Source organism: Silene latifolia, chromosome 11, assembly GCF_048544455.1.
Source record: "Silene latifolia isolate original U9 population chromosome 11, ASM4854445v1, whole genome shotgun sequence".
In the NCBI taxonomy this organism is placed as follows: Eukaryota; Viridiplantae; Streptophyta; class Magnoliopsida; order Caryophyllales; family Caryophyllaceae; genus Silene; species Silene latifolia.
This window is the reverse complement of record NC_133536.1, coordinates 129,708,216-129,731,541: the sequence shown is the minus strand read 5'-3', so window position 1 is coordinate 129,731,541 and position 23,326 is coordinate 129,708,216. Positions and strand designations below refer to the sequence as shown.

At 33.6% G+C, this 23,326-nt stretch overlaps 1 protein-coding gene across 1 annotated transcript; it reads left to right on the top strand.

The window, feature by feature from the left end:
• The first annotated feature begins 3,723 nt into the window (after positions 1–3,723).
• Positions 3,724–5,196, top strand: LOC141613982 (protein FAR1-RELATED SEQUENCE 5-like). Its single transcript, XM_074432729.1, has one exon. It carries the CDS (start codon positions 3,724–3,726, stop codon positions 5,194–5,196), a length of 1,473 nt encoding a protein of 490 aa, XP_074288830.1.
• The last annotated feature ends 18,130 nt before the right edge of the window (positions 5,197–23,326 follow it).

The following is a 23,326-nucleotide window of genomic DNA, read 5'->3' as shown; positions in this document are numbered from 1 at the left end:
ATAATAATAATAATAATAATAATAATAATAATAATAATAATAATAATAATAATAATAATAATAATAATAATAATAATAATAATAATAATAATAATAATAATAATAATAATAATAATAATAATAATAATAAAGGCTAGAGTTCCGGTGAGAACGGGGCTTATCGTGAGAACCGTGAGAACAGCTCTCAACCGTCCATCAAATTATCTGACGGTTGAGATTAGACGCGCGCTTCTCTGAAAAGTAGAGTTTCGCGGAAAACAAAAAATAAGAGTGTACATGTGAGCAATATCAAACCTACGGAACAAAATCAAACCACATGAAACAAAATCAATCGATTTCATCATTAATCCTTCCTTAATTTGTAAATTTTTGTTTTTCGACATCAAATTTAGTGATCTAAAATCGGTTATTCATCATTAATTGCTGTGTTCGAAGTGCAAATCTTCAGAAGCGCGAATCAGATTCAATTTGTTCAAACTTTTTGCATTCATCAGCTATTCAGTTATTTCTAGATCAAAACTTTGTAAGGAAAATCGGAATTGATTTCGTCATTCATCTGGAATTATTGTTTTCTACAGTCAATATTGAGGTAAGTTCATTCAATGTTATTTAATTCCTTTCTGAATCATTGTTGAATTGATTTTATGATGATGTTAAAGTTGAATTTAATCAAATTCAACTTAATTTCGGATTTGATTAAATTTAGTTAACTATATTTAATGTCCAGAACCACAAAAACATTAATTTTATAATGAAAAGTGTTAAATTAGGGTTTATAGTTTGTTTGTTTGATTTTAGGAGGATGATAAATGTAAATGTACTTTGTGGTGAGAAAAAATGTAAAAATAATGAGAAAGGAAAAGTGTGCAATTTGAAGTAACTGAAAAGTAATTTTGCATGTAATAATAATGTGTTGTGTTGTGGTGTACACGTTTCATAAGGAAATGTCCAATCAGTTTTATTGAAATGTGCATTATATATAATAAGGATGTGCAAGTAATTATTACCTTTTACAAGTGGTCTTGCAACTGTTCACAATAAGTCACAATAAGTCAAATGACGGTTTGTAACTTGCTTATCTGATGAAAAGACACAACTATTCACATTAATTTGAATATTACTTCTAAATGTACATTATATTAATTATAAAAAAAACATGTTCCATCAAATAAATTGTCCACTATCTATATTCATAATTTGCATTTTCTGATAATTAGGTGCAACTAAAATATCATTAAGCACTGTTTGGAAAATGTACATTATATTATATTTAAAGGTACATTAAATTATTTAAAAAAGAACATGAAGGATTATTTGGAAAATAAATGTGCTTTCAGTTTAATTCAAATGTCCATTACGTATTTTCATTATGTGCATGTACTGTTTTATGCTAGAGATTTAAAAGCAGACCTTAAATGTACATTATATTATTTTTTAAGGTACATTTTATTATTTAGACAGGAATTTGAAATATCAGTTAAATTGAACTCGCAAAACATATAGTCGTTTAAGTAACATAGATAACTTCAACCAATTTATTAATTACCATGATTATGTTTGTGACAGTTGAAAAGGCACAATTGTTCACAAAATTTAATCACTTATACTCAATTAATCCACTGTATAAACACAAGAGTACACCACCACTTTTCCATCCTATCTTCATTTCTAAAACCTTTTTCAATAACCAAAACCTTCAATCTCTCGAGAAAACTACTTAATTTTCTTAAAAAAAAACAATGTCTTACTCTAAATGCAAAATAGCCCACTACAAGAATGTTGATGATAAAACCAATTTCGTGAATAATTATAGGCAATGGAAAGTAGGCCAATTTTCTTCAAACTGGATTGATGGAAGAAATATTCCTGTGGAGATGGATGTACCATCACACAGTCGTCCTTTACATAATGTCCTTACTACTCCTGAATATTCCTCCAGATTTTTTTTTGACCGACTTGGGAGCAGAGACGAAGCACAGGCCTGGCCAGGCGGGCCATGGCCCGGGCGGATTTTCCGGAAATTTTCTGTACTTAAAAAAAATTACTAAAATTTTTAAAAAAATCCTTCCTTCCTTTTTTGAATCTTCTCCATATTCATTGTTGCCATAACAAATAGAAACATAGTTAAATTTGTATAGAAATTAATTGCAGAATAAATGCCATAATTAAAAAAAATTAAAATTTTCTATGTTATATATGGTAAAAAATAAATTATAAGTACTACTGGAAAATAAAGTAAATAAAACAAAGGGCCATTATACAAAAAGTCGAGGAGTCTCCATTGCCGATTTGCGTTGATAGGAAGTAGATACTTCGGTATTTGGAGATCAATTTCAAGTAATTTCTTATCTATTTTATTTTTTTTTCCTTTCAATTAACAAGCTTAGTACGTGTATTAATTTTGAACTAAAGGTGATTGAAACTTTCAATTAAACTATTGAATCTTTATTTCATCGCAAAATTCATAAACATAGATAGATTACTTACCTTATTGTAAATAATGAAAGTAGAAATCAAAAATAATTGATTTTGTATTTTTCAGATGATAAGAAAATTGAAGATGGAGTTTGCTCCGTACAGGCTTACTACATAGAAAAGGGAGAAATAATTTGTCTAATTGGATTTAGAGGTATGGTGGGTCAGTAATTTTTAGGGACTTGGGTGAATTTAATTTTGCCCTTCAATTATTTTTGATTTCTTCTTTCATCAAATAAAATGTTACGGAGTACATCATAACTTTAATATTATATATTTTTTAAAAGTTATAATAGGTAAAAACTCCAACTAAACACCAACAATAATTGAGTTTTTCGAGAGGAAAAATGGTGAAATTTCGAAAAATGAGACAAACGAACTGTCAACAAATACACCTAAGAGAGTAATATTTTATTACATAAAGCCTTCATAAGAAAGCGATTTTATAGTTAACGCAACAAAAAATTTCGGCCCGGGGTGAAATTTGGTCCGAGCTTCGTCCCTGCTTGGGAGGCAAGAGAAGAAAAATATGGGCGAGGTGTGCAAGGCCTGGTCAAGTTGGTTGCTTATAGGGAACGACCCAAAGGTAATTGAAAGAGATTATTACCGAAACGCGGTTTGGGGAAATTAAAATGGAAGAACCACTATCACAAATAATGATCGGCTGCTTGAAAGATACTGCCTTTGCAGGTGTATGTCTAGTCGTGAAGAAATAATTAGACATCATAAACGACAAGCATGACAAAATAAAAAACACAGACAACAATATGAAATTGAGGAGCAGTCTGGTGATGAGGGTTATTATGAGTCCGACTGTTAGATTAGTTTAGAAATATATTAAGTTAGTTTTCTAGTACATTGTTATTTTGTATTATCTTGTGTTTTTTTTTCAGTATAAGCCTTAATAGGCTTTATGCTTTTGAAAGTCTTGAATGACTTTTGTAAATATTTCTAATATTAATGAAATAGTATTATGTCTATTTGTTTGTTTACTGTCATTAGCATTCAATACATTTTATATATGCTATATCAAAATGGACAACAATATTTCTTATGAACATTAGCAGTAAAATAAATGTTCCTTTAAAGGCATGATAATGGACATTGGTAGGAATACATTATATATGAACCTTTATTTGTACGAAATAAATTACCAATCTTTGTAGAGCATATTAGAATTGGATTACTGCATTATTGATGCAATAATATTCAATATACTTACTTACTTAACTACTGTTGAAGCAGACAATGAGTACAAGTGATGCAACTACGTCTTCTTCTACAAATAACAGCTTTAAGACACCAAGAACAAGAATTGAAACATTAAATGCACTCCAAGACATTCCATTATGTCCAGAGGAAAAGAAACCTAAAGTAGGACAAGTATTCAAAACACTAGAATCAGCAGAGTTATTCTACAAAGAATATTTTACAATCTGTGGGTTTACGCCAAGACTTGCAACAACAAAAAGGATTAAAGGCAATGAGTTACCAAACAACTTTGCATTAAGGAATGTTGTCTGCAATAGGCTAGGTGTAAAGGAATGTAGGAAAAGGAAGAGGACTGATACTGATACTAATACTGCTGAGAATGATGCACAATCTGATGTGACAGATATAAGCCGTGTGAGCCCGATTACAAGAATTGACTGTCGTGCATTAGTGCAGTTTAAATACCAAGAAAATGGAACTTATATAGTTACCAGATTCGATGAAGCCCATAACCATCCACTTGCTTCGCCGGAATCTACAATATTCTTGAAAGGAAACCGAAAAATGACAGAGGTACAGAAACAATTTGTCACAAAGGTTAAGGTGCTAAAACTAGGTGGTTTGAAAGCCTATAGAGGTTGGAAGGAGCTGTGTGGAGGTTACAACAACATTGGTGCTACTGAGGTTGATTTCAAAAACTTTGTCAGGGACATAAAAACCTACATTGGTAATTTTGATGCGCAAATGTTTGTTGAGAATCTTATTGGGAAAAAAGACACATGCAGTTCATTTTACTTTGATTTTATAGTAGATGAAAACAAGTGCTTGGCTGGAGTGTTTTGGGCAGATCCGATCTGCATAAAGTACTATGTGCTGTTCAGTGAGGTGTTATCAGCATATGCTACATATGGAACAAACAAGTACGATATGGTGTTTGCGCCTTTCAAAGGAGTTGATCACCACAAAAGGTGCATAACCTTTGGAGCTGGGTTGATAGGTGATGAAAGTATTGAGTGTTATAGATGGTTGTTCAAGACATTTTTTGAAGCAATGGGCGAGTGCCAGCCGAGAATTATAATTACTGATCAGGACAAATCAATGAAGTCGGTAGTCCCGGAAGTGTTTAAGGAGTCAACACACAGACTGTGCATGTGGCACATAATGAAGAAACTAAGAGAAAAATTCAGTTATCAACTGTTTCAAGATGAGGATTTTAAGACCAGGCTCAATAAGTGTGTTTGGATCAACCAACTTGAGCCTGATGTATTCGAAGAACAATGGGGGAAGATAATGACTGATTTTCAACTTGTAGAACACGAGTGGTTTTCAGATTTGTACGATATCAGGGAACAGTGGATCCCTGCCTATTTTAAAGATGTTTCCATGTCTGGCTTGATGAGGGTTACTTCTAGGTCTGAGAGTGAAAACAGTTTCTTTGATAGGTTCCTCACACCTCATTTGACCCTTGTTGGGTTTTGGGTGTGCTATAAGAGTGCCTTGGAAGCATAAAGACACAAGCAGTCTAAGTTGAACAGTGACAACAAACACTCTGAAATCCCACGGAAAACAAACTCAAACCTTGAAGTCCATGCTTCTGAAATATACTCGCACAACATTTTCAAAGACTTCCAAATAGAATTGGTTGCAGCTTTGTCTGATTGCCGTTTTAAAGATGTGGAGAAGATTGATGAGACAAAAATATATATTCTAACAGACTTGCAGATGCCAAATAAGTCATGGAACGTAGCATATTTACCAGATAACATGGAGATTACTTGTTTCTATTCTATGTTTCAGAGAATGGGCTTGTTGTGCAGGCACTGCCTTTGGATTCTACACAACCAAGATTTTCGGAAAATACCAGAACATTACATAATGCAAAGATGGACAAAAGCTGCAATGAGTAAGCCTGTCTTTGATAAAGATGGCAAACTGATAGATGTCTCTCAAAAGTTTTCTGACCGGAAAAGTTTGAGTACTGAGCTGTGGCAAGAGGTTTATTCTTGTGTCAGCGTAGCTGAGTGTGATGATAACGACATGAAGCTTTTGATTAAAAAACTGAGAGCTATTAGATTGGATATGATTAGTAACAGAAGTGTTCCAGCAAAGAAGAAAGACAAGATGAAAGAAATAGAAAAGTACGTGGGCTACAAAATACCTCAGAAGTTGGTGATTCATGTTCCTAAAAAATCTAAAAACAAGGGTAGGACCAAGGGTAAGAGAATTGAATCACAAATGTTAAATGCCCTAAAGAAGAGAGGAAAAGAGAAGAGGTACTGCAAAACATGTGGCCTCCAAGGACACAACTCTAGGACTTGCAAAAAACAAACCATCTGACAGGTATGTATAATTTGGTTTCTTGTTAAAGCATATTACATTAATGCTAAATAATTATTAATTATACAAGTATAGCGTATAGTGTTTACCTTCCAAAATCATCACTCTTATATGGAGGCACATAAGCTCTTTGTGCAATGAACATTATGGTTGTTCTGAAGGCACAGATGAGAATTTCAGAAATGTATATTTGGTTAACATTAAATGTATATCAATTTAGTTGTTCATTTTGGCCATTTTCTCCTTATAAAATCTAATATTTAATTTACATTCTGTTGCATATTCACCAAATACCACCATGAAGATGACGACGATGAAGGAGATGAATCTGATGATGTGGAGGACGACGATGAAGAAGATGAATCTGATAACGAAGTGGAAGATGCAAATTTTTGATTCAAGGATAGACATCCATAATATACACTACGAGAATATTCTTAAAGGCTTGTATGTACAATTCGATTTTACTGCCAAAGTACATTACTCTTATAGGCAAAGTATATTACATTTGTATTAAAGGATCATTATTGTTATTCTGCAAGGAACGTGCTTAAAGGCTTGTATGTACAATTCGATTTTACTGCCAAAGTACATTACTCTTATAGCCAAAGTATATTACATTTGTATTAAAGGATCATTATTGTTGTTCTGCAAGGAACATTCTTAAAGGCTTGTATGTACAATTCGATTTCACTGCCAAAGTACATTACTCTTATAGCCAAAGTATATTACATTTGTATTAAAGGATCATTATTGTTGTTCTGCACGGACATCATCAACTTGATTGGAATTGTTTTCCCAGAGTACAATAATTTGAAGGCGCAAAAGCCTTTTGCACAATAAACATTATTGTTGTTCTGCAAGAACATAATAAACATTATTGAAATTTGTTTCCGAAATATAACACTCTCTTGAATTAAAATTTTTGCAAACTTCAGGTTGTTCGAGTCGTAGCTTCCTCAATATATGTTACATTACTAACACACATGTCACAAACGAAACTAAAAAAGTTTTTACGGCTTGAATTCAGCATCTTCCTCATCTTCATCGTCGTATTCTTCCCATGGCAGTGGGTTTGAACGGAAATCCATTGCCTTCTTTAGTACAGCATTAAAACATACATTGCCTTCTGGTGAAATCATATATGAAATGTATTTCTTCCGCAGAATCAATAGGGGAACATCCTAGGAAAGTAAAGAAAAAAAGTGGTTAGAACATGTACAAATGTGTACTTAATTATGTATTAATAATAATTGTATTACTTCTGAAACTCACATCGCCTTTTTTAAGCCCACAGGTTCAATTTAGATTACCCTTAAATGTCTCCATATGTCTCATAACGTAAACACCACAATCAATCTTTTTAGTGTTGTTCCTCCACTTCATATTTGCAAGAATAGGCTGCAGTTTTTTAATGCGATCAACTTTTACCTTTGAAACACCTATGTCTTTCAAGTATTCTGCTAGAACATTACACTGGCAGAGAAGGGGCGAAAAACATTAGGACACTAATAATTATGAGCTACAATATCACAAAAATAAGAAAATTAAGACATGCCATATTTTTGGGGAAGGTACGCTCTATGTAAAGTCATTGTACATTCATAATAATAAATAGGAACAGCATGTAGTGTTGTTAAGCAAAAGAGAGCATAAAATCTTACAAAAGACAATGGTCTATCGTGGAAAAATTCTTCTGGTTTTCCGTCATGATGCACATTATCAATGATGATGAACTTATACTTGTTGCTTTCAATGACTAGTAAATGCTAATGCCTTTTATATATAACTGGGAAGAAGAACTGTAGATTTTAAAAGATTTAATTAGGCAACAAGCAAATTAAATATAACATGCAGAAAGAGTGTATATTGTCGAGGCTAACCAAATCAATTCTATCTGGATTAACCGAGAATTGGGTAAACTCTTCTTTCATTATATCCTTAATCACCATAAAATTTTCAACAATGTCCAGTTCTCCTTGAAGCATCATTTGTATGCAAGACAAGTAAAGTTTCTGATGTTAATTAAGGGAAACAACATTACAAAATTTACTTGTTGAAATAAGTTTATAAAATATTTTACTTACACACACAGCTGTGGTAAAAAAAAAATCGATATGGCTTTGAAGAGTTTCTTCTAGATTCCTTGGCATTCAAAAGTTTTGCCCAACAATCGATCACATCACTCATTAAATACTTAGATTGTCGTAGCGTTGCTATTTCAATACGCCGAAGAGAAATGTCACCCACATGCACAAGAAGTTCCCTGGTTCAGGACTACCAGTGTTAACTGAAAACAGGATACAGAACATTTTAAATTTAAATATTGTACATTAGTAGTAATATATATATATACCTGGCTAAATCGATATGTTTTCCTCTACTATACGACATATAATTTGCAATGCAATTCTGAAAGTCAGTAAGAGGAGTAATAATGCATGTATCTGTGCTTAGTAAATTATGATTTGCAAGGATGCTCAGAGACTCTGGTTGCTTGTTTGATTTTCATGAACATTTTGATTGTTGATGACTTTGCCCTTGGTAGTTTCAGCACTGTCAAGCACATTATGCTCATTTGTACTCTTGTCTTTTATCTTAGCTATGTCGTTTGTATTACTCACATCTGTCGTGCTGTCATTATTCTCACAAACATCATTACCATCTGGTATATTCTCTTCTGTACAACCTACCTCCACTGTTCTCTTCTTAACCCTAACAGTCTCATTGTTGTCACAGACACCAATATCATCGGTACTCTTCTCTTTCTTTCCAACTACCTCCTCTCATATCTCCTCATCCCCAACAGTCTCATCACCACATTTATCCTCGTAGAATTCTTCATCAGACGAATCCAGTTTCTTTGGGAAGGGCTTCTCTTGATACTGCTTCACCTTTGTTAAAACGTCATCACAAACAATGTTGCACTTGGATGAAACCAAAGTGCAAAGATATTTGATTCTCAATATTCGAAGTATATCCATCTACAAAAGTTAGAATATCTTGAGGATAGGTAATTTCTAAACAACAATGTGCTTTTAATACTTTAAGAAAGATCATTTAATTAAACCAAAAGTACATTTACAATTATGGGATATAAATTGTTTAGAAACTTACGTTGTTTTTTGTCAACCCACAAGTCCAATACTGACCCTGCTTCTACGTTTCCATGTGTTCCATTGTGTAAATACCACAGTCAACAACATTTTAATGGTTTCTCCAAGGCATTTTTAATACAACAGGCTCTATTGCTCTTACTCTTTCCTTCAAATCACCAATGTCATTGAAATATTCTGCCAAAGCATTACGCTGCATGGAAAAATTCAGATCAAACTGTCTAGAGAGACTGTGCAAACAATATGACATTGTAAAAGAAAAAATAACCAATGAAAAGCAACTGAACAATTACCATATTCCAAGGTTTATTTCCATAACGAGTTTTTGGGGTTTCATCATGCTGTTGATTATCAAGAATGACAAACTTGTTTTCTCCATATTGAATACGAACAGGTAAAAATGCTTGTCGGATATTATTGGGAAAAAAAATTGTTTTATATAAGAAAAGATTAGAAGATACAACATACATAAAATTTGTTACGAGAGTAAATTAGCAGCAGATAACACTATGTATTAACAATATAAATTGTTTGAGCTAACCATATCAACTTTTGTCACATCAATAATCCCAGCATGATTTAACTCATTTCTAAGATGGTTCTTGAATACTTCCAATTGTCTTTCAAATTTGAATTCTTTCCTTTGCCTTGAAATGCTTGCTGCACACACATAACATAATATTCTTCTATTAATATACACTTGTATAACATAAAATTATTGTAATATAGAATGAAATAAAATTTTACTTACAAATACGAGGGTTGAAGAAAAGAATCGACGTGGTGCTGAAGATTTTCTTTCAAGTTCATTGAAATTCAAGTAAGCTGACCAACAATCAACCACAGCATCTGCTATATACCGAGGTGGTTTTAGAGATGCAAAAAGATATCGGGTACCCACGACATTCTTAAACTCAAAGAGCTTTTCACTGGTTCAAACGTTTCACAAAACAAGTCAGTTAATTACACATATGTACATTATCTTTATTAATAATGTACATAATACCCAAACGAAATGTACAGAATGATTAAATAAAAGAAACATAATCAGTAAAATAAAATATATCTAGCAAGAACAGTGCCTTTTCCCTTAGTGTAGTAGACATAGTCAGCAATACAGTGCTGAAACTCAGATGGCTATGTACATGGGTCAATGTCTCCTTTTAGTAAATCAAGTTCAGTACTAATATCTAAGCTTGGGTTGGGATTGGTTGCCTTGGGTTCTTCACTATAATCTTTAGATAACATGCTACATACAAGGGTATTTATAAGATTATCCGTATTGGATTCTTGCTCATTCTCCCCGTCACTATCAACATAAAGATGGTTTGAATCATTTCGTACATCCTTGTCATCATCAGACATTTTGTTTTTGTCACACTCCCTTTCTGACACCTCTTCCTTGTTGTCTTCATTCCCATTTTCATCTGTTTCAACTTTGTTTTCCTCAAACTCCCCTTCCAACATGTCTTCCTTGTTATCTTCATTCCCATTTTCAACTGATTCAATATTTTTTTTCCTCAGACTCCCCTTTTGACATCTCTTCCTTCTTGTGTTCATTTCTATTTTCAACTGTTTCAACTTTGTTTTCCTCTGACTCTCCTTTTGACACCTCTTCCTTGTTATCTTCATTCCCATTGTCAACTAATTCACCTTCTTTTCTCAATGCACAAGGCTTCTGGAATAGTTGAAATGTATCAAATTAAAGAAGAATACACTTAAGCACCAAGTTAACATAATATAACAAAAAATATGATCAACATATTTACCTTTTTGTATGTATAAAAAATCGGCCTCTTCAATGACATGCTTTCAACCTGAATACTATTTTTTAAAGTTATGTTTACGCTATTCAAAGCTTCAAGAACCAAAGGATGATTACTAACATCATTCTCAAAGCAGCAGAACAAAGATCTGGAATATCAAAGAACATTAGTACCAAAAGAACTTTTACTATCAATGAGTCGTGCTCATATGACAAATTGAGTAAACTAAATGCATGATCACAGAGCTTCTTAGCAGTCTTGTTCTCCTTAATTATTGATGCTCCTTTTTCTAACTTAGCCTTAACAGATGATATGTTCTGAGCTAAACTAGTTATACATTTAGCAAGATCAAGAATATACTCCTCGGTGTAGTCCTTTGTTTCATAGACAGATTCGACACCTGTATTGTCAACCACCTCCTTCATTGGTGCTTCCAAATTAACCATTTCTAAACATACCGCTTTTCATCTCATCCTTCTCTCTGGATGATAACAAACTACTAATCTAACCTACCAACGTATAATAATCTCTTTCAACTATTCGTTCCATATGAACAACGCGATCAACATAGATGAGCTGCAAAAAAAAATAAAAAAAAAATTAATTAGAAGAGAATGAAAACGTACCTTGCAATGTTAATTAATTTATGAACTTCAAATATATTTTTTGAGACTTCTTACCTCCAAAAACAACAGTGGCCCACCGAAGTGAGTCTCCTTTTCCACCCACTCAATCTTGCTTTCTTGGAGACTTTTTAACGAAAAGGAACACCAATTGAATCTTTGATTTCATCAACATTCATCAACGATTTCAAAACATGATGATTAACCAAAGGCTTTTGGGTGTTTCTCATTAGCAAAGAAACAACAAACAGAACAAAGTTAACCTTGAATTCATCACCACCATGATCATGATTTATCAACCAATTCTCAAGCATTTTTAGTGGAACTTGTCCATCTTTTATACCAAATTGTTGTTTACATTTGGCATAAAACTCTTGAAACTGTTCTGATTCAGTATGAGTTTTGGATAATTCAACTATTTTAGAGCCTATTGGAAATCCAAATGTTGATCTTACATCAGAAACCTTCAAGAACAGCTTCTCAACATCAAGAAGATTAATACAATTTTGGTATGGGTTATACTGCTTAATTAACCAGTACCCAAGCTTTAAAGGAATGGAACGGACTTTTAACCAAAACAGCCTACTAAATCCAATCTCTTCTAGCGCGCACCACTGTTCGTATGACAAACGTTCAACTACCTCAACTACTCCTGTAGGAGACATTCTCGTATATGCACTTTTAAACGAAGAGAAATCAAACTTCTGCTTACACTTGGAACCCAATACCATCTTATTACTTACTTTACCCTTTCGAGGACTTTGTTTCTTTTCAGTAACAATTTGTTTATTAACAGGAACAATTTGTTTCTTAACTGCAAGATCATCGTCACTTTCTTCATTTATCTTCTTTGCGAAAGATTGTATACACTTAGATTTACTGTTAATAGTAGCTGATTTACGCTTTCTTGTAAATGGAGCACACTCATTTTTACCATCAGTGCAACTTTCAGCTGGTGGAAAAATAAAAGTAACTTTTCTTCGCTTTTGAGATTTTTTATCTTCCTGCTCCATAGTCCGTAATTATAAAATGAAATTACAAAACAAGTAGAGATAATCAGCCGTTACCTAATTTTAGGAAATGTACATTAATCACAAATATAATGTTCTTTTAGATGATTCAGAACAGTTTCTATATTAAATAACAAACGGCACATTAATTTAAGCTGAATGTAATATATTATTACGTTTAATTGAAAATACAAAATTGACAAGTATAGATAATCACCAGTTACCTAATTTTAGGAAATGTACATTAGTCACAAAGATAATGTACTTTTAGATGATTCAGAACAATTTCTATATTAAAAACAATAGGCACATTAATTTAAAGCTGTATGAACAATATATTATTACCTTCAATTAAAAATCCAAAATTAACAGAAACTAGAAAGTAAATGTTGAAAGAATAATTCAGAGAACTAAAATTGGGGAAGAACAATGCGAATGTATTTCTAAATGTAGAAAAAATAATTCATGCACATTAATCCGAATGTATTTTTAACAGTGAAGCAGTATAAATATCTGAAAACAAAACATCAAAATTATACTGCTGTTGAACAATTAAGTGATCCAAATTAAACATTATATTAGAATTATGATAGAGAAGAAACGAAATTGAAAAGAAAATACCTTAGTATAACGGACGAAATTGGGCGTAACTTCAAAATTATACTGCTGTTGAACAATTCTCCTATGACAAAGTCTATACTAGTAATGTAAAACGACTGAGCTAAAAACTGGTTACTACTCTTATTTTTTTACTCCATTTCTTTTTTCTTGTAGGTAGTTAGTAGTAGTTACTAGTGTACTGTAACTGTTAAAAAATAAGGGAAATGATAAATACAACCCAGTGGGTTGTATTAAAACATTTAATACCCTTCCATATTTGGCATTAGTTTAGAAATTAGAGAGTAATTACACATAAATCAATAAAATTAATGCATATATTAACTATTTATTTCCTCTTTTAGTTGTTACTTGCTTTTTAATGTTTGTTTTCATTTTTCTTTTTTTTTTTTAAGCCTTAAATTGCTTTGTAAATATTTGTAATATTGATAAAATGAAGTATGTTGCTAAAACAGGGTTAAAACTACGAGGTCAGGTATCTTAAAACGGGACAGGATTAAAACTACGAGGTCGGAAAGACAAAAAGACACCCTAGAGGGGTTGAGTGAACAATTTTTTTTGGGGGGAGGGGGGGGGTTATCCTAAAACGGGACGGGAAAGGGTTTAGGGTTTTATTAGGCGGATCCACGGTATCCAACCCTAAACCCTTTCCCTTGCTTCTCATTTGAACGCGGCAAGACAAAAAGACACCCTAGAGTGGCCGACTGAACCCTTTTTGGGGGGGGGGAGGGCCGGGTATCCTAAAACGGCACGGGAAAGGGTTTACGATTTGATTAGAGAGACCGCTACCGCGGATCCGCCTAATCCAACCCTAAACCCTTTCCCTTGCTTCACATTTGAAGGCGGCAAGACAAAAAGGCACCCTAGAGAGGCCGAATGAACCTTCTTTTTTTTTCGGGGGGGGGGGGGGGGGTATCCTAAAACGGGACGGGAAAGGGTTTAGGGTTGGATTAGGCGGTTTGAAGGCGGCAAAACAAAAAGACACCCTATAGGGGCCGAGTGAACCCTTTTTGGGGGGGCCGGGAATCCTAAAACGGGACGTGAAAGGGTTTAAGGTTTGATTAGGCGGACCGCTACCACGGATCCGCCTAATCCAACAATAAACCCTTTCCCTTGCTTCTCATTTGAAGGCGGCAAGACAAAAAGACACCCTAGAGGGGCCGAGTGAACCCTTTCTGGGAGGCCGGGTATCCTAAAACGGGACGGGAAAGGGTTTAGGGTTCGATTAGGCGGACCGCGATTTGAAGGCGGCAAGACAAAAAGACACCCTAGAGGGGCCGAGTGAACCCTTTTTGGGGGGGTCGGGTATCCTAAAACGGGACGGGAAAAGGTTTAGGGTTTGATTAGGAAGACCGCTACCGCGGATCCGCCTAATCGAACCCTAAACCCTTTTCCTTTCTTCTCATTCGAAGGCGGCAAGACAAAAAGACACCCTAGAGGGGCCGAGTGAACCCTTTTTGGGGACGAGATTAAAACTAGGGGGCTGAGTATCCTAAAATGGGACGGGAAAGGATTTATGGTTGGATAAGGCAGACCGCGGTCTGCCTAATCCAACCTTAAACCCATTCCCTTATTTTAAGAGGATAATCTGTGAAAGAAATGCGGGTTTAAAGCTTTGGTACATCGTTACATAATAATATGGACATTTATAACTGACTTTAAATTAGAAAGGGTCAATTCTAAACAATTAAAGCTTAGGTACATGATAATAGTTTAGATTCAACTAAACATTCATAATAAAATGCAAATATGTTCTGACTATAATAATTTATGAAAACGCATATGTTTCTAAATTTAACTACAGATTATAATTATACATAAATTAACATCAAAGTTCTTAACCCTTTCTGGGTTTACTGCAAACAGAAGCATGAACACTGCTCTCACCCTCTAGAAAGTCCTCCCTTAGACGTTTCTTATAACCGTCCATTAATTCCATAGCCTTCACGACTGCTGGCCAAGGTATAGTATTTTCACGATCAAGAAGAGCATATGATTCTCGTACAAACCGTGACACACCGGTGAGAAATCGACGATCCATGTCACCTACGTATCTTTTTTTTGGTCTATTAGCTTCAAGTTGTCGGGCTATCTTTGTCTCTTTCACCGTGATATACTTCATCTGCGCTTGAATGTCCACCTCTGTTGTAGTGACTTTGCATTCACTTCAGCTATGTCCAGTTTCTCGTACAACCCTTCCTGATGTTCTTCTAATACTTCGTTTTTACCAAGCACCTCAATAAGATATTGATCCAGTGAATCTCTTTCGCGTTTCATTTCAGCGAGGTCATACTCAACGTCAGCGAATTTTTGCTCGATATCCGACATTATTTTCACATTGGTAACAGAACTCATATTTTGGTTCAGGCAAAAAATAAACGTATTTTAAAAAGAGTGACAATAAACTTAAGGCATTATGGGAAGTACCAACTTCAACCATATTTAAGGCCATACTATAGGGTAAAACAAATTAACGTGGGCTTTGACATTGTATAATCATGCAAAGAGCAAACAATGTTATTGTGAAAACAGATTGCAGCAAAAGGTAAAATAATCTTCTCCTGCAAATATTAAGCACGTTGCCAGATTGAAATATCTACTATACTTAATTTTGGCAAAACATTCCAGCCACAAATGAAGTTTGATTTTCAGACCTGAAGCAACTTTTAATTCGTTTGGGGACTAAAGTATATATTTCTTTTCGCAAGATAAAAAAACATACTGATTAATCAAATAATACTTATAAATGAAATAATCAGAATGTTATATAGGCTACTATTTACATAAAGATATGCATTTCTTTTGCAAGGAAAAATAATAAGAACAAAAAAAAAACCAGAAACCAGAGCACTTTTTCAAGGGAGTGAAGACGTTTTCTATGATTATTCCATAGACTTTGTAATTAGCACACTAGTTTATACAAGTATTTCTAGTGAGTTTTATATTTAAACTGATTATGAAACAGTCTTGAATGGCTTTTGTAAGTATTTCAAATATTAATTAAATAGTATTATGTCGTTTACTGTAATTAACATTCAATACATTTTATATATGCTATATCAAAATGGACAACAATATTTCCTATGAACATTATCAATAAAATAAATGTTCCTTTAAAGGCATGACAATGGACATTGATAGGAATACATTATATATGAACCTTTATTTGTATGAAATAAATTACCAGAGCATATTAGAATTCGATTACTGCATTATTCTTGCAATAATATTCAATATACTTATTTACATAAAGATATGCATTTCTTTTGCAGGGAAAAAATAATAAGAACAACAAAAAAAAACAGAAATTAGAGTACTTTTTTAAGGGAGTGAAGACGATTTCTATGATTATTCCTTAGATTTTGTAATTAGCACACTAGTTCAGATAAGTATTTATAGTGAGTTTTAAACTGCTTTGGATAAGAATAGGAGAAGTTACAATTTATGAGTGTAGTATTATTTGTCTTTTCACATGCATTAGTTTACAACTGCCATTTGACACATGTCTCATTTAATCAAATAATCATGAAAAGTGGTGTCTTTTCACCTGAATTATTTTATAACTTGCATGTGAGAGTGTAATTATTAGATGCATTAATTTATATTGTTTAATTTAAATGGTACATTGTTAATGCACGTAATGGACATTGTAAATACAGTGATGGGACAATTCTTTTCATGATGTATCGAAAATCCAAAAATTACAAAAGGTACTACGTCAATATAATGAAATATCATTACCAAATAAGAGAATGTACTTATATTCTTATATTCTGAATGGACATTGAAAATCAACAGTAGGTACAAGGGGTATGAGGTAAATATAAAACTTATATTCAAATGTACCTCAGCTGTTTATATATATATTACTCGGTTTGATTTAATAGAATAAAAGCAAGTTCGACCGCTGATCGGGAAATTGATGACGGGATAGAGTCAAAATCTTCTTCTTCACTGTCTACAACAACAAGGTTTCCTAACTCGGGTGTCAAATGATATTGAAACAGGTGCAATGTCCTCCTTGTTAAGAGATTGTCTGTCAAGTAACAAAGACACCTTCAGAAAACCACTACATTATCCCTAGTAGTCGTTCTAACCCCAAATGAAATGCTTGTCTGTAATCTCCTTTCATATTCCTCTCTTAAACGAGCTTCCTCATTGTGTAAGATAAACATCTTAGCCCAACACTTGCATACTACTTCCATGTTATGTTTGTCAGCTTGATTAACTTTTTGAAAGATTTGTAGCATGTAAGTTTCATCTTGTAGTACTGTGTTTTTTACATAGTTGTCCTCCACCCCTGCAATTATGGCGTCCTTCCCATTAAATAGCCATCCTAGCATTGTCTTCTTTGCGTCGAGATGATGTTCAATGAATTGTTTTCTGTCTTCCTCTTCAGAATTTGTTAACAATCCCAAGCAAAATAATGACATGATTTCCTCTGTAGACAGATTAAGAATGGTTATTCGAAAATGTTCATTGAACGATAGCATTTAGAACATCATACTGTAAACTTTAAAAACACAATTAATTGAATGATGAACATTGTGAGCAATATTCGAAATTGAGTAAATTTGTACAATTAGTATTTTAATTTACCTATTACTCCTATTTCATATGTTGTACACAATTTTCCTACTTGCCCCAATTACCCCAACACACATAAATCTCACATAATTGTAATCAATAAATAACAAATCTAAACGAAATGTATATTATATTTATCCCTTGAGGACAGTTAGAGAGTATTTGCAAATGTTTAGCAAACTTGACATGAACATCTCATTAAACTGAAAACGACGAAAATGTAACCAACAAAAGAGGCGAAATTTTCAGGTGATTTTGTCATTGATTTAAATCAACCAAGTATAATTACCTAAGAAATACACCAAAGGACGAAATTCAGGACAAATTAGTAAATGAACGTGATTACCTGGCAATGAAGAAGTATTGAAAACGAAGGTAGAGTATAATCAAAATTTATGAAGAAGTAACCTAATGCTTCGTAGTTGAAAGAAGTATTTTCTTTGTAAAGATGGTTTGAAAGAAGTATTCCTTTTATCTATTTTAGATTTACACCTAATTGTGTGTTTTATAATTGAACATAAATTGGCTATACTTCCATAATAGGTATTATTATGTCCACCCTAGATTTACATGTGTTGGGGTTTTATTTGGGCAAGTAGAAAAATTGTGTGCAATATATGAAATAGAAGTAATAGTTAAATTAAAATAGTAATTGTACATATTTACTCAATTTCGAATATTGCTATTTCCCTTCTCTTTTCTGCCCTCTTCTCATATGATTTGTTTAAATATTAGGGGGTGTTTGGTTGGACATATTGGAATGGAATGGAATGGATTTGATCCATTCCATTGTTTGGTTGGGGTGATTTGGAATGGAGTTAGATACACAATGGATTCTAACTCCACCCCAACCCCTTGGAATCCCATACCCACCCACCTCCCTTGGATTCAAACTCCATTCCCTCCTTCTATAATTTATGATGAACCAAACAAGATTAGACAAGTATGGATTTAGAACCCCATACCACCATACTATCAAACTCCATTCCATTCCATTCCGACTTGTTGAACCAAACGACCCCTTAATGTATACGAAGTATATTTTTTTGTTTTCCTTAAAATGAACATTCTCGTATTAAAATGACCACGCACGATATAAATTAATTCTATCAACAATTAGATCTTAAAGCAAGGAAGTTACACAGGATGTAAATTTGTTTTCCTTAAAATGAACATTCTCGTATTAAAGCAAGAACATCATTGATTTTGGTGTACATTTGTTTTACTTTAAATGGACAATTGATCATTATAGAATGTACATTATAACAAGTAGCTTGGAATGAATGCACATCCAGTACAACTTTGGTGTACATACGCCAAAGATCAAATGTACATTATCAATACAGCAAACCCAATAAACATCAACTAACGCCAGATATGTCGACAGCACAAAAGAAAACTAATAAATCATATTCAGGAACTATTTGTGAGTGTCAATGACACGCTAATGCATGTCTAATAACGCTGTTACGATGTTTGTTGTGCTCAAATTTTAGTATCGTGCATAGGTACTTGAATCTCAGCATTGTCAACGATCTCATCTGCAAAAAAAAAAACATGAAATTAGAATTTAATAACCAACAAGATAACATTGATTTGGTCTAAATAAGTTACAATTGAATGTAAAACTCACATCAATTTTGGACAGTCCACAGTCCCAAGTGGTTATTCCCTTAAATTTTTCCATGTGCCTCATGGTGTAAATACCATAGTCAAAAATATTTTTGTTATTTCTCCATGGAAGCATTGTTATTGTAGGATCCATGCCCATTATTATATTACTTTTCTCCATAGTTGATTGATTTTCACCCAAAAGCCGTGCAAAAGCATCACCCTGTAACACAATAATAAAAATTAGACGAGATGAACCATAATGTACATGAATTTACCAATGCAAGTGAAAGATAACAATTCATATTTGAGGAGAATGTAAATTTACCAGTTCAAGTACACTATCACCATACTCTTCTAAGACACTCCCCCTTCTAATGCGATTGCCAAGAATCATGAGACATTTCCTTGGCAGGTCGAAAACATACAACACAAAATGATTCTCAAGTGCAATAGGGAAGAAGAACTAGCATCAGGGAAAGAAACAATTGTAAGGTCGCTGACAGGTAAAGGTTAATTTCATGTTAAGTAATAGCACATTTTGAAAACTTTGACAGTACATTCACTGACTTCTATTCAAATAGACTACTACAGTAATACTGAATTTAATTTCAATTACTAAATGAAGTGAGGGACTGACTAGTTCAATGGATGGTAGATCAATCCACTCAAACTCATTTAATTCTACTTCGATGCGACGCTTGAAAGTTTTGTAACGATGATCACCAATAGAAGCACCTGTGTTCTTCATTAATAACAACTGCACAATGAAGATAAAATTTTAGTAATGTGAAAATGTTGGAAATAGTAAACTGAAATACATGAAAACAATGACCAAACTTACATATGTTAGGGTACTAAAATAGAATCATGTGGTATTGGTTGGATTCCCATTCTTTTCTTTGTAGTTTAGATATGCCGACCAAGAATCTATGACAAAGCTTGAGATATAGTGATACGGTTTTAATGACAACAGTTGATCCCAACCAAGGACATTATTTTTGAACTCAAATAACGTATTGCTGCACACAAACAGTAATAGCATTATGATTAGCAGCAGATATGTAAACATGAACTATGTAAATGAATATAAAATATTAAATCTTCTGTATGTAATTACCAAGTGTTATCCACAGAGCCCTGGCCAGTAAACACATAATTTGAAATTTGATATTGCATTGATGTCAAAGGTATGAAGGGATTCGTGTCGTCAATAGCATCAAGGAGAGGTTCACAGGAAGGACTCCTACTAAAATCATATTGATTCCCTGTTTTCGGATATAAAGGTAGACGATCAGCAGACAGTTTCTTTCTTTTTTTTACCCCGCTCTGTTGCTACATAAACAGAAGAGTCCTCATCTTCTGGGAAGACATCTAAACTGAATGACACATCAACGTTTGTAGGTGCATACTTATTCCTCTCAACAATCAATTTTCTCACTTTACGAAGAGCCGCTATGTGTTTGCTAGCAGAAGTGGGTTGTTTGTTGAAAACCTGGTCTGTTTGATATGATGTTTGAATAGGTGTTTCAGTTAAATGAGCAAGAATTTATATCGGTGGCACTTCTGCATAGCTTGTTCCTAAGGTGGCTCTAACAATGTCATGTTTGTCCCTCACAATCTGTTTAATGCGTGGCCAGTTACAAGGTGGGTCAACAATCCCATCTTCAATAGGGCTGTCACATCAATTAGCAAAGGATAAGAGGAGTTTTTTACGATGCTATACGAAGTGCGACGAACTCTAGGACGATTAACAATCTCTTCTATTGTAGGACTGTCGGGAACTTCAATTATTGCAACAGAAGAAGAGTTTTTGTCAACTGTATGTAAAGTATGACCAATGCTAGGATGATGCACTACTCCTATTGTAGGACTGTCAGAAACTTCAATTATCACAGCAGAAGAAGAGTCTTTGGTGAATCTCGATGGAGGTTGACAAACAATATGTGAATCGGGACTGTTTTGCACAACCATAGTGACATCTGTGTTCTTCAGTTTTAAGCGCTTTAAAAAAAACATATAAGACAAAAACATAAAGCCATTAAAAATACAGATATCCAGAAAGTACATGCTAAACATTAAGATAGTACATGAAGAAAATACATCCTAAATATTAAGCCATAGCAAAGAACATCAAAATTATTAGGAAACAATGCGTAAAAATTTATGTATATCCCTAAACATTAACAAACTACATCAAAATCATTAGCAAACAATGTGTATAAATTCCGACATATTAATATGAAGGACAGGTATCCAGAAAGTAAATGCTAAACATTAAAAAAGTACATGAAGAAAATACATCCTAAACATTAACAAATATTAAGCCATAGCAAAGTACATCAAAATCATTAGGAAACAATGCGTATAAATTTCGGCATATTGTTGCACCTGAGAAATAATACTAGGACTGATTTATAATGAACATCTTCGAACATTAATAGCTAAGGAAACTATGTAAAATTCGAAGCAGATGAAAAGTAAAACAGTTGTTTTTAGCAAATAATTAAAGGCAAAGAGTATAACCTTCATTCCGATAGAGAGCGATAAAGAGTAAGTGAGCGATCTGAGAATGAGAAAACGTGCAGCTACAATTTAATTGACAGGGAAAACGAAAAGTAGTAAGATGTTAAAGAGAAGAAGTTTAAAGTGGCGGTATTTTTTTTAAAAAATTGGGTCATACTATCATGCCATAAGTCCATTCTTGTTTTTTTTTTTTTTTATTCCAACTGCTTGAACCGTTTGAACCTCTACTTTTATATACCCATTTTATACTTAAAAACTTCAGATTAGGTCAAATTAGGATAAATGGCCATTTAACACAATGTTAATGTTATAATTTGTTAATGTATTTTCTAAAAGTTCTAAATGTACCTTTTCTACATTCATAATGTACAAATTAGCTCAAGTTGTTGGATTACGAACGGCCGCAAGATCGAAAGACACCCTAGAGGGGGCGAGTGAACCCTTTTTGGGGACGGGATTAAAACTAGGGGCCAAGTATCCTAACGACATGGGAAAGGGTTCAGGGTTGGATTATGAATGGCCGCAAGACCAAAAGACACCCTAGAGGGGGCGAGTGAACCCTTTTTGGGGACGGGATTAAAACTAGGGGGTCGGGTATCCTAAAACGGGACGGGAAAGGGTTTAGGGTTGGATTAGGCATACCGCTACCGCGGATCCGCCTAATCCAACCCTAAACCTTTTCCCTTATGTGTGGTTTGTACGGCCGCAAGACCAAAAGACACCCAACAATGGGCGAGTGAACCCTTTTTTTGGGAAGGGATTAAAAATAGATCTTTGATAGTTTATTAAACAGGTTTTCCTGTTTACACTGTATATAATATGTAATGTATGTAAACAGTTTAATTAAAATGTCCATTATCTATATTCATAATGTGCATGTTTTGATAATTAGGTGCAACTAAAATATGGTTAAACACTGTTTGGAAAATGTACATTATATTATATTTAAAGGTACATTAAATTATTTTAAAAAGAACATGAAACATTAATTAAATTGTAATGCATGTGATCGTTTAATAAGATAGAAAACTTCAAAAGTTCATTCATATACTTAGATTATGATGTCGCTATAGATAGATCTTTGACGTGATTTTAGACCTATTTTCCTGTTTTCAATGTATGATAGAAATAAATGTGCTTTCAATTTAATTCAAACGTCCATTACCACTACAACAAAAACGCGGGATACTGACGGAAAAATTAAAGCCATACTGACGGCATTTCCGTCGGTATTTCAATTTACTGACGGAAATTCCGTCAGAATCGTGGTCACTTATTTCGTCAAGAAAAATACATCGATCGACGGAATTTCCGTCAGTCTTCCAAAAAACTGACGGATCAATGACGGAAAATCCGTCTTTATTTCTAGGTCAAAAGTGACGGAAAATCCGTCAGTTTTCTGCCTTACTGACGGAATTTCCGTCAGTGTTATCTGACACGTGGCA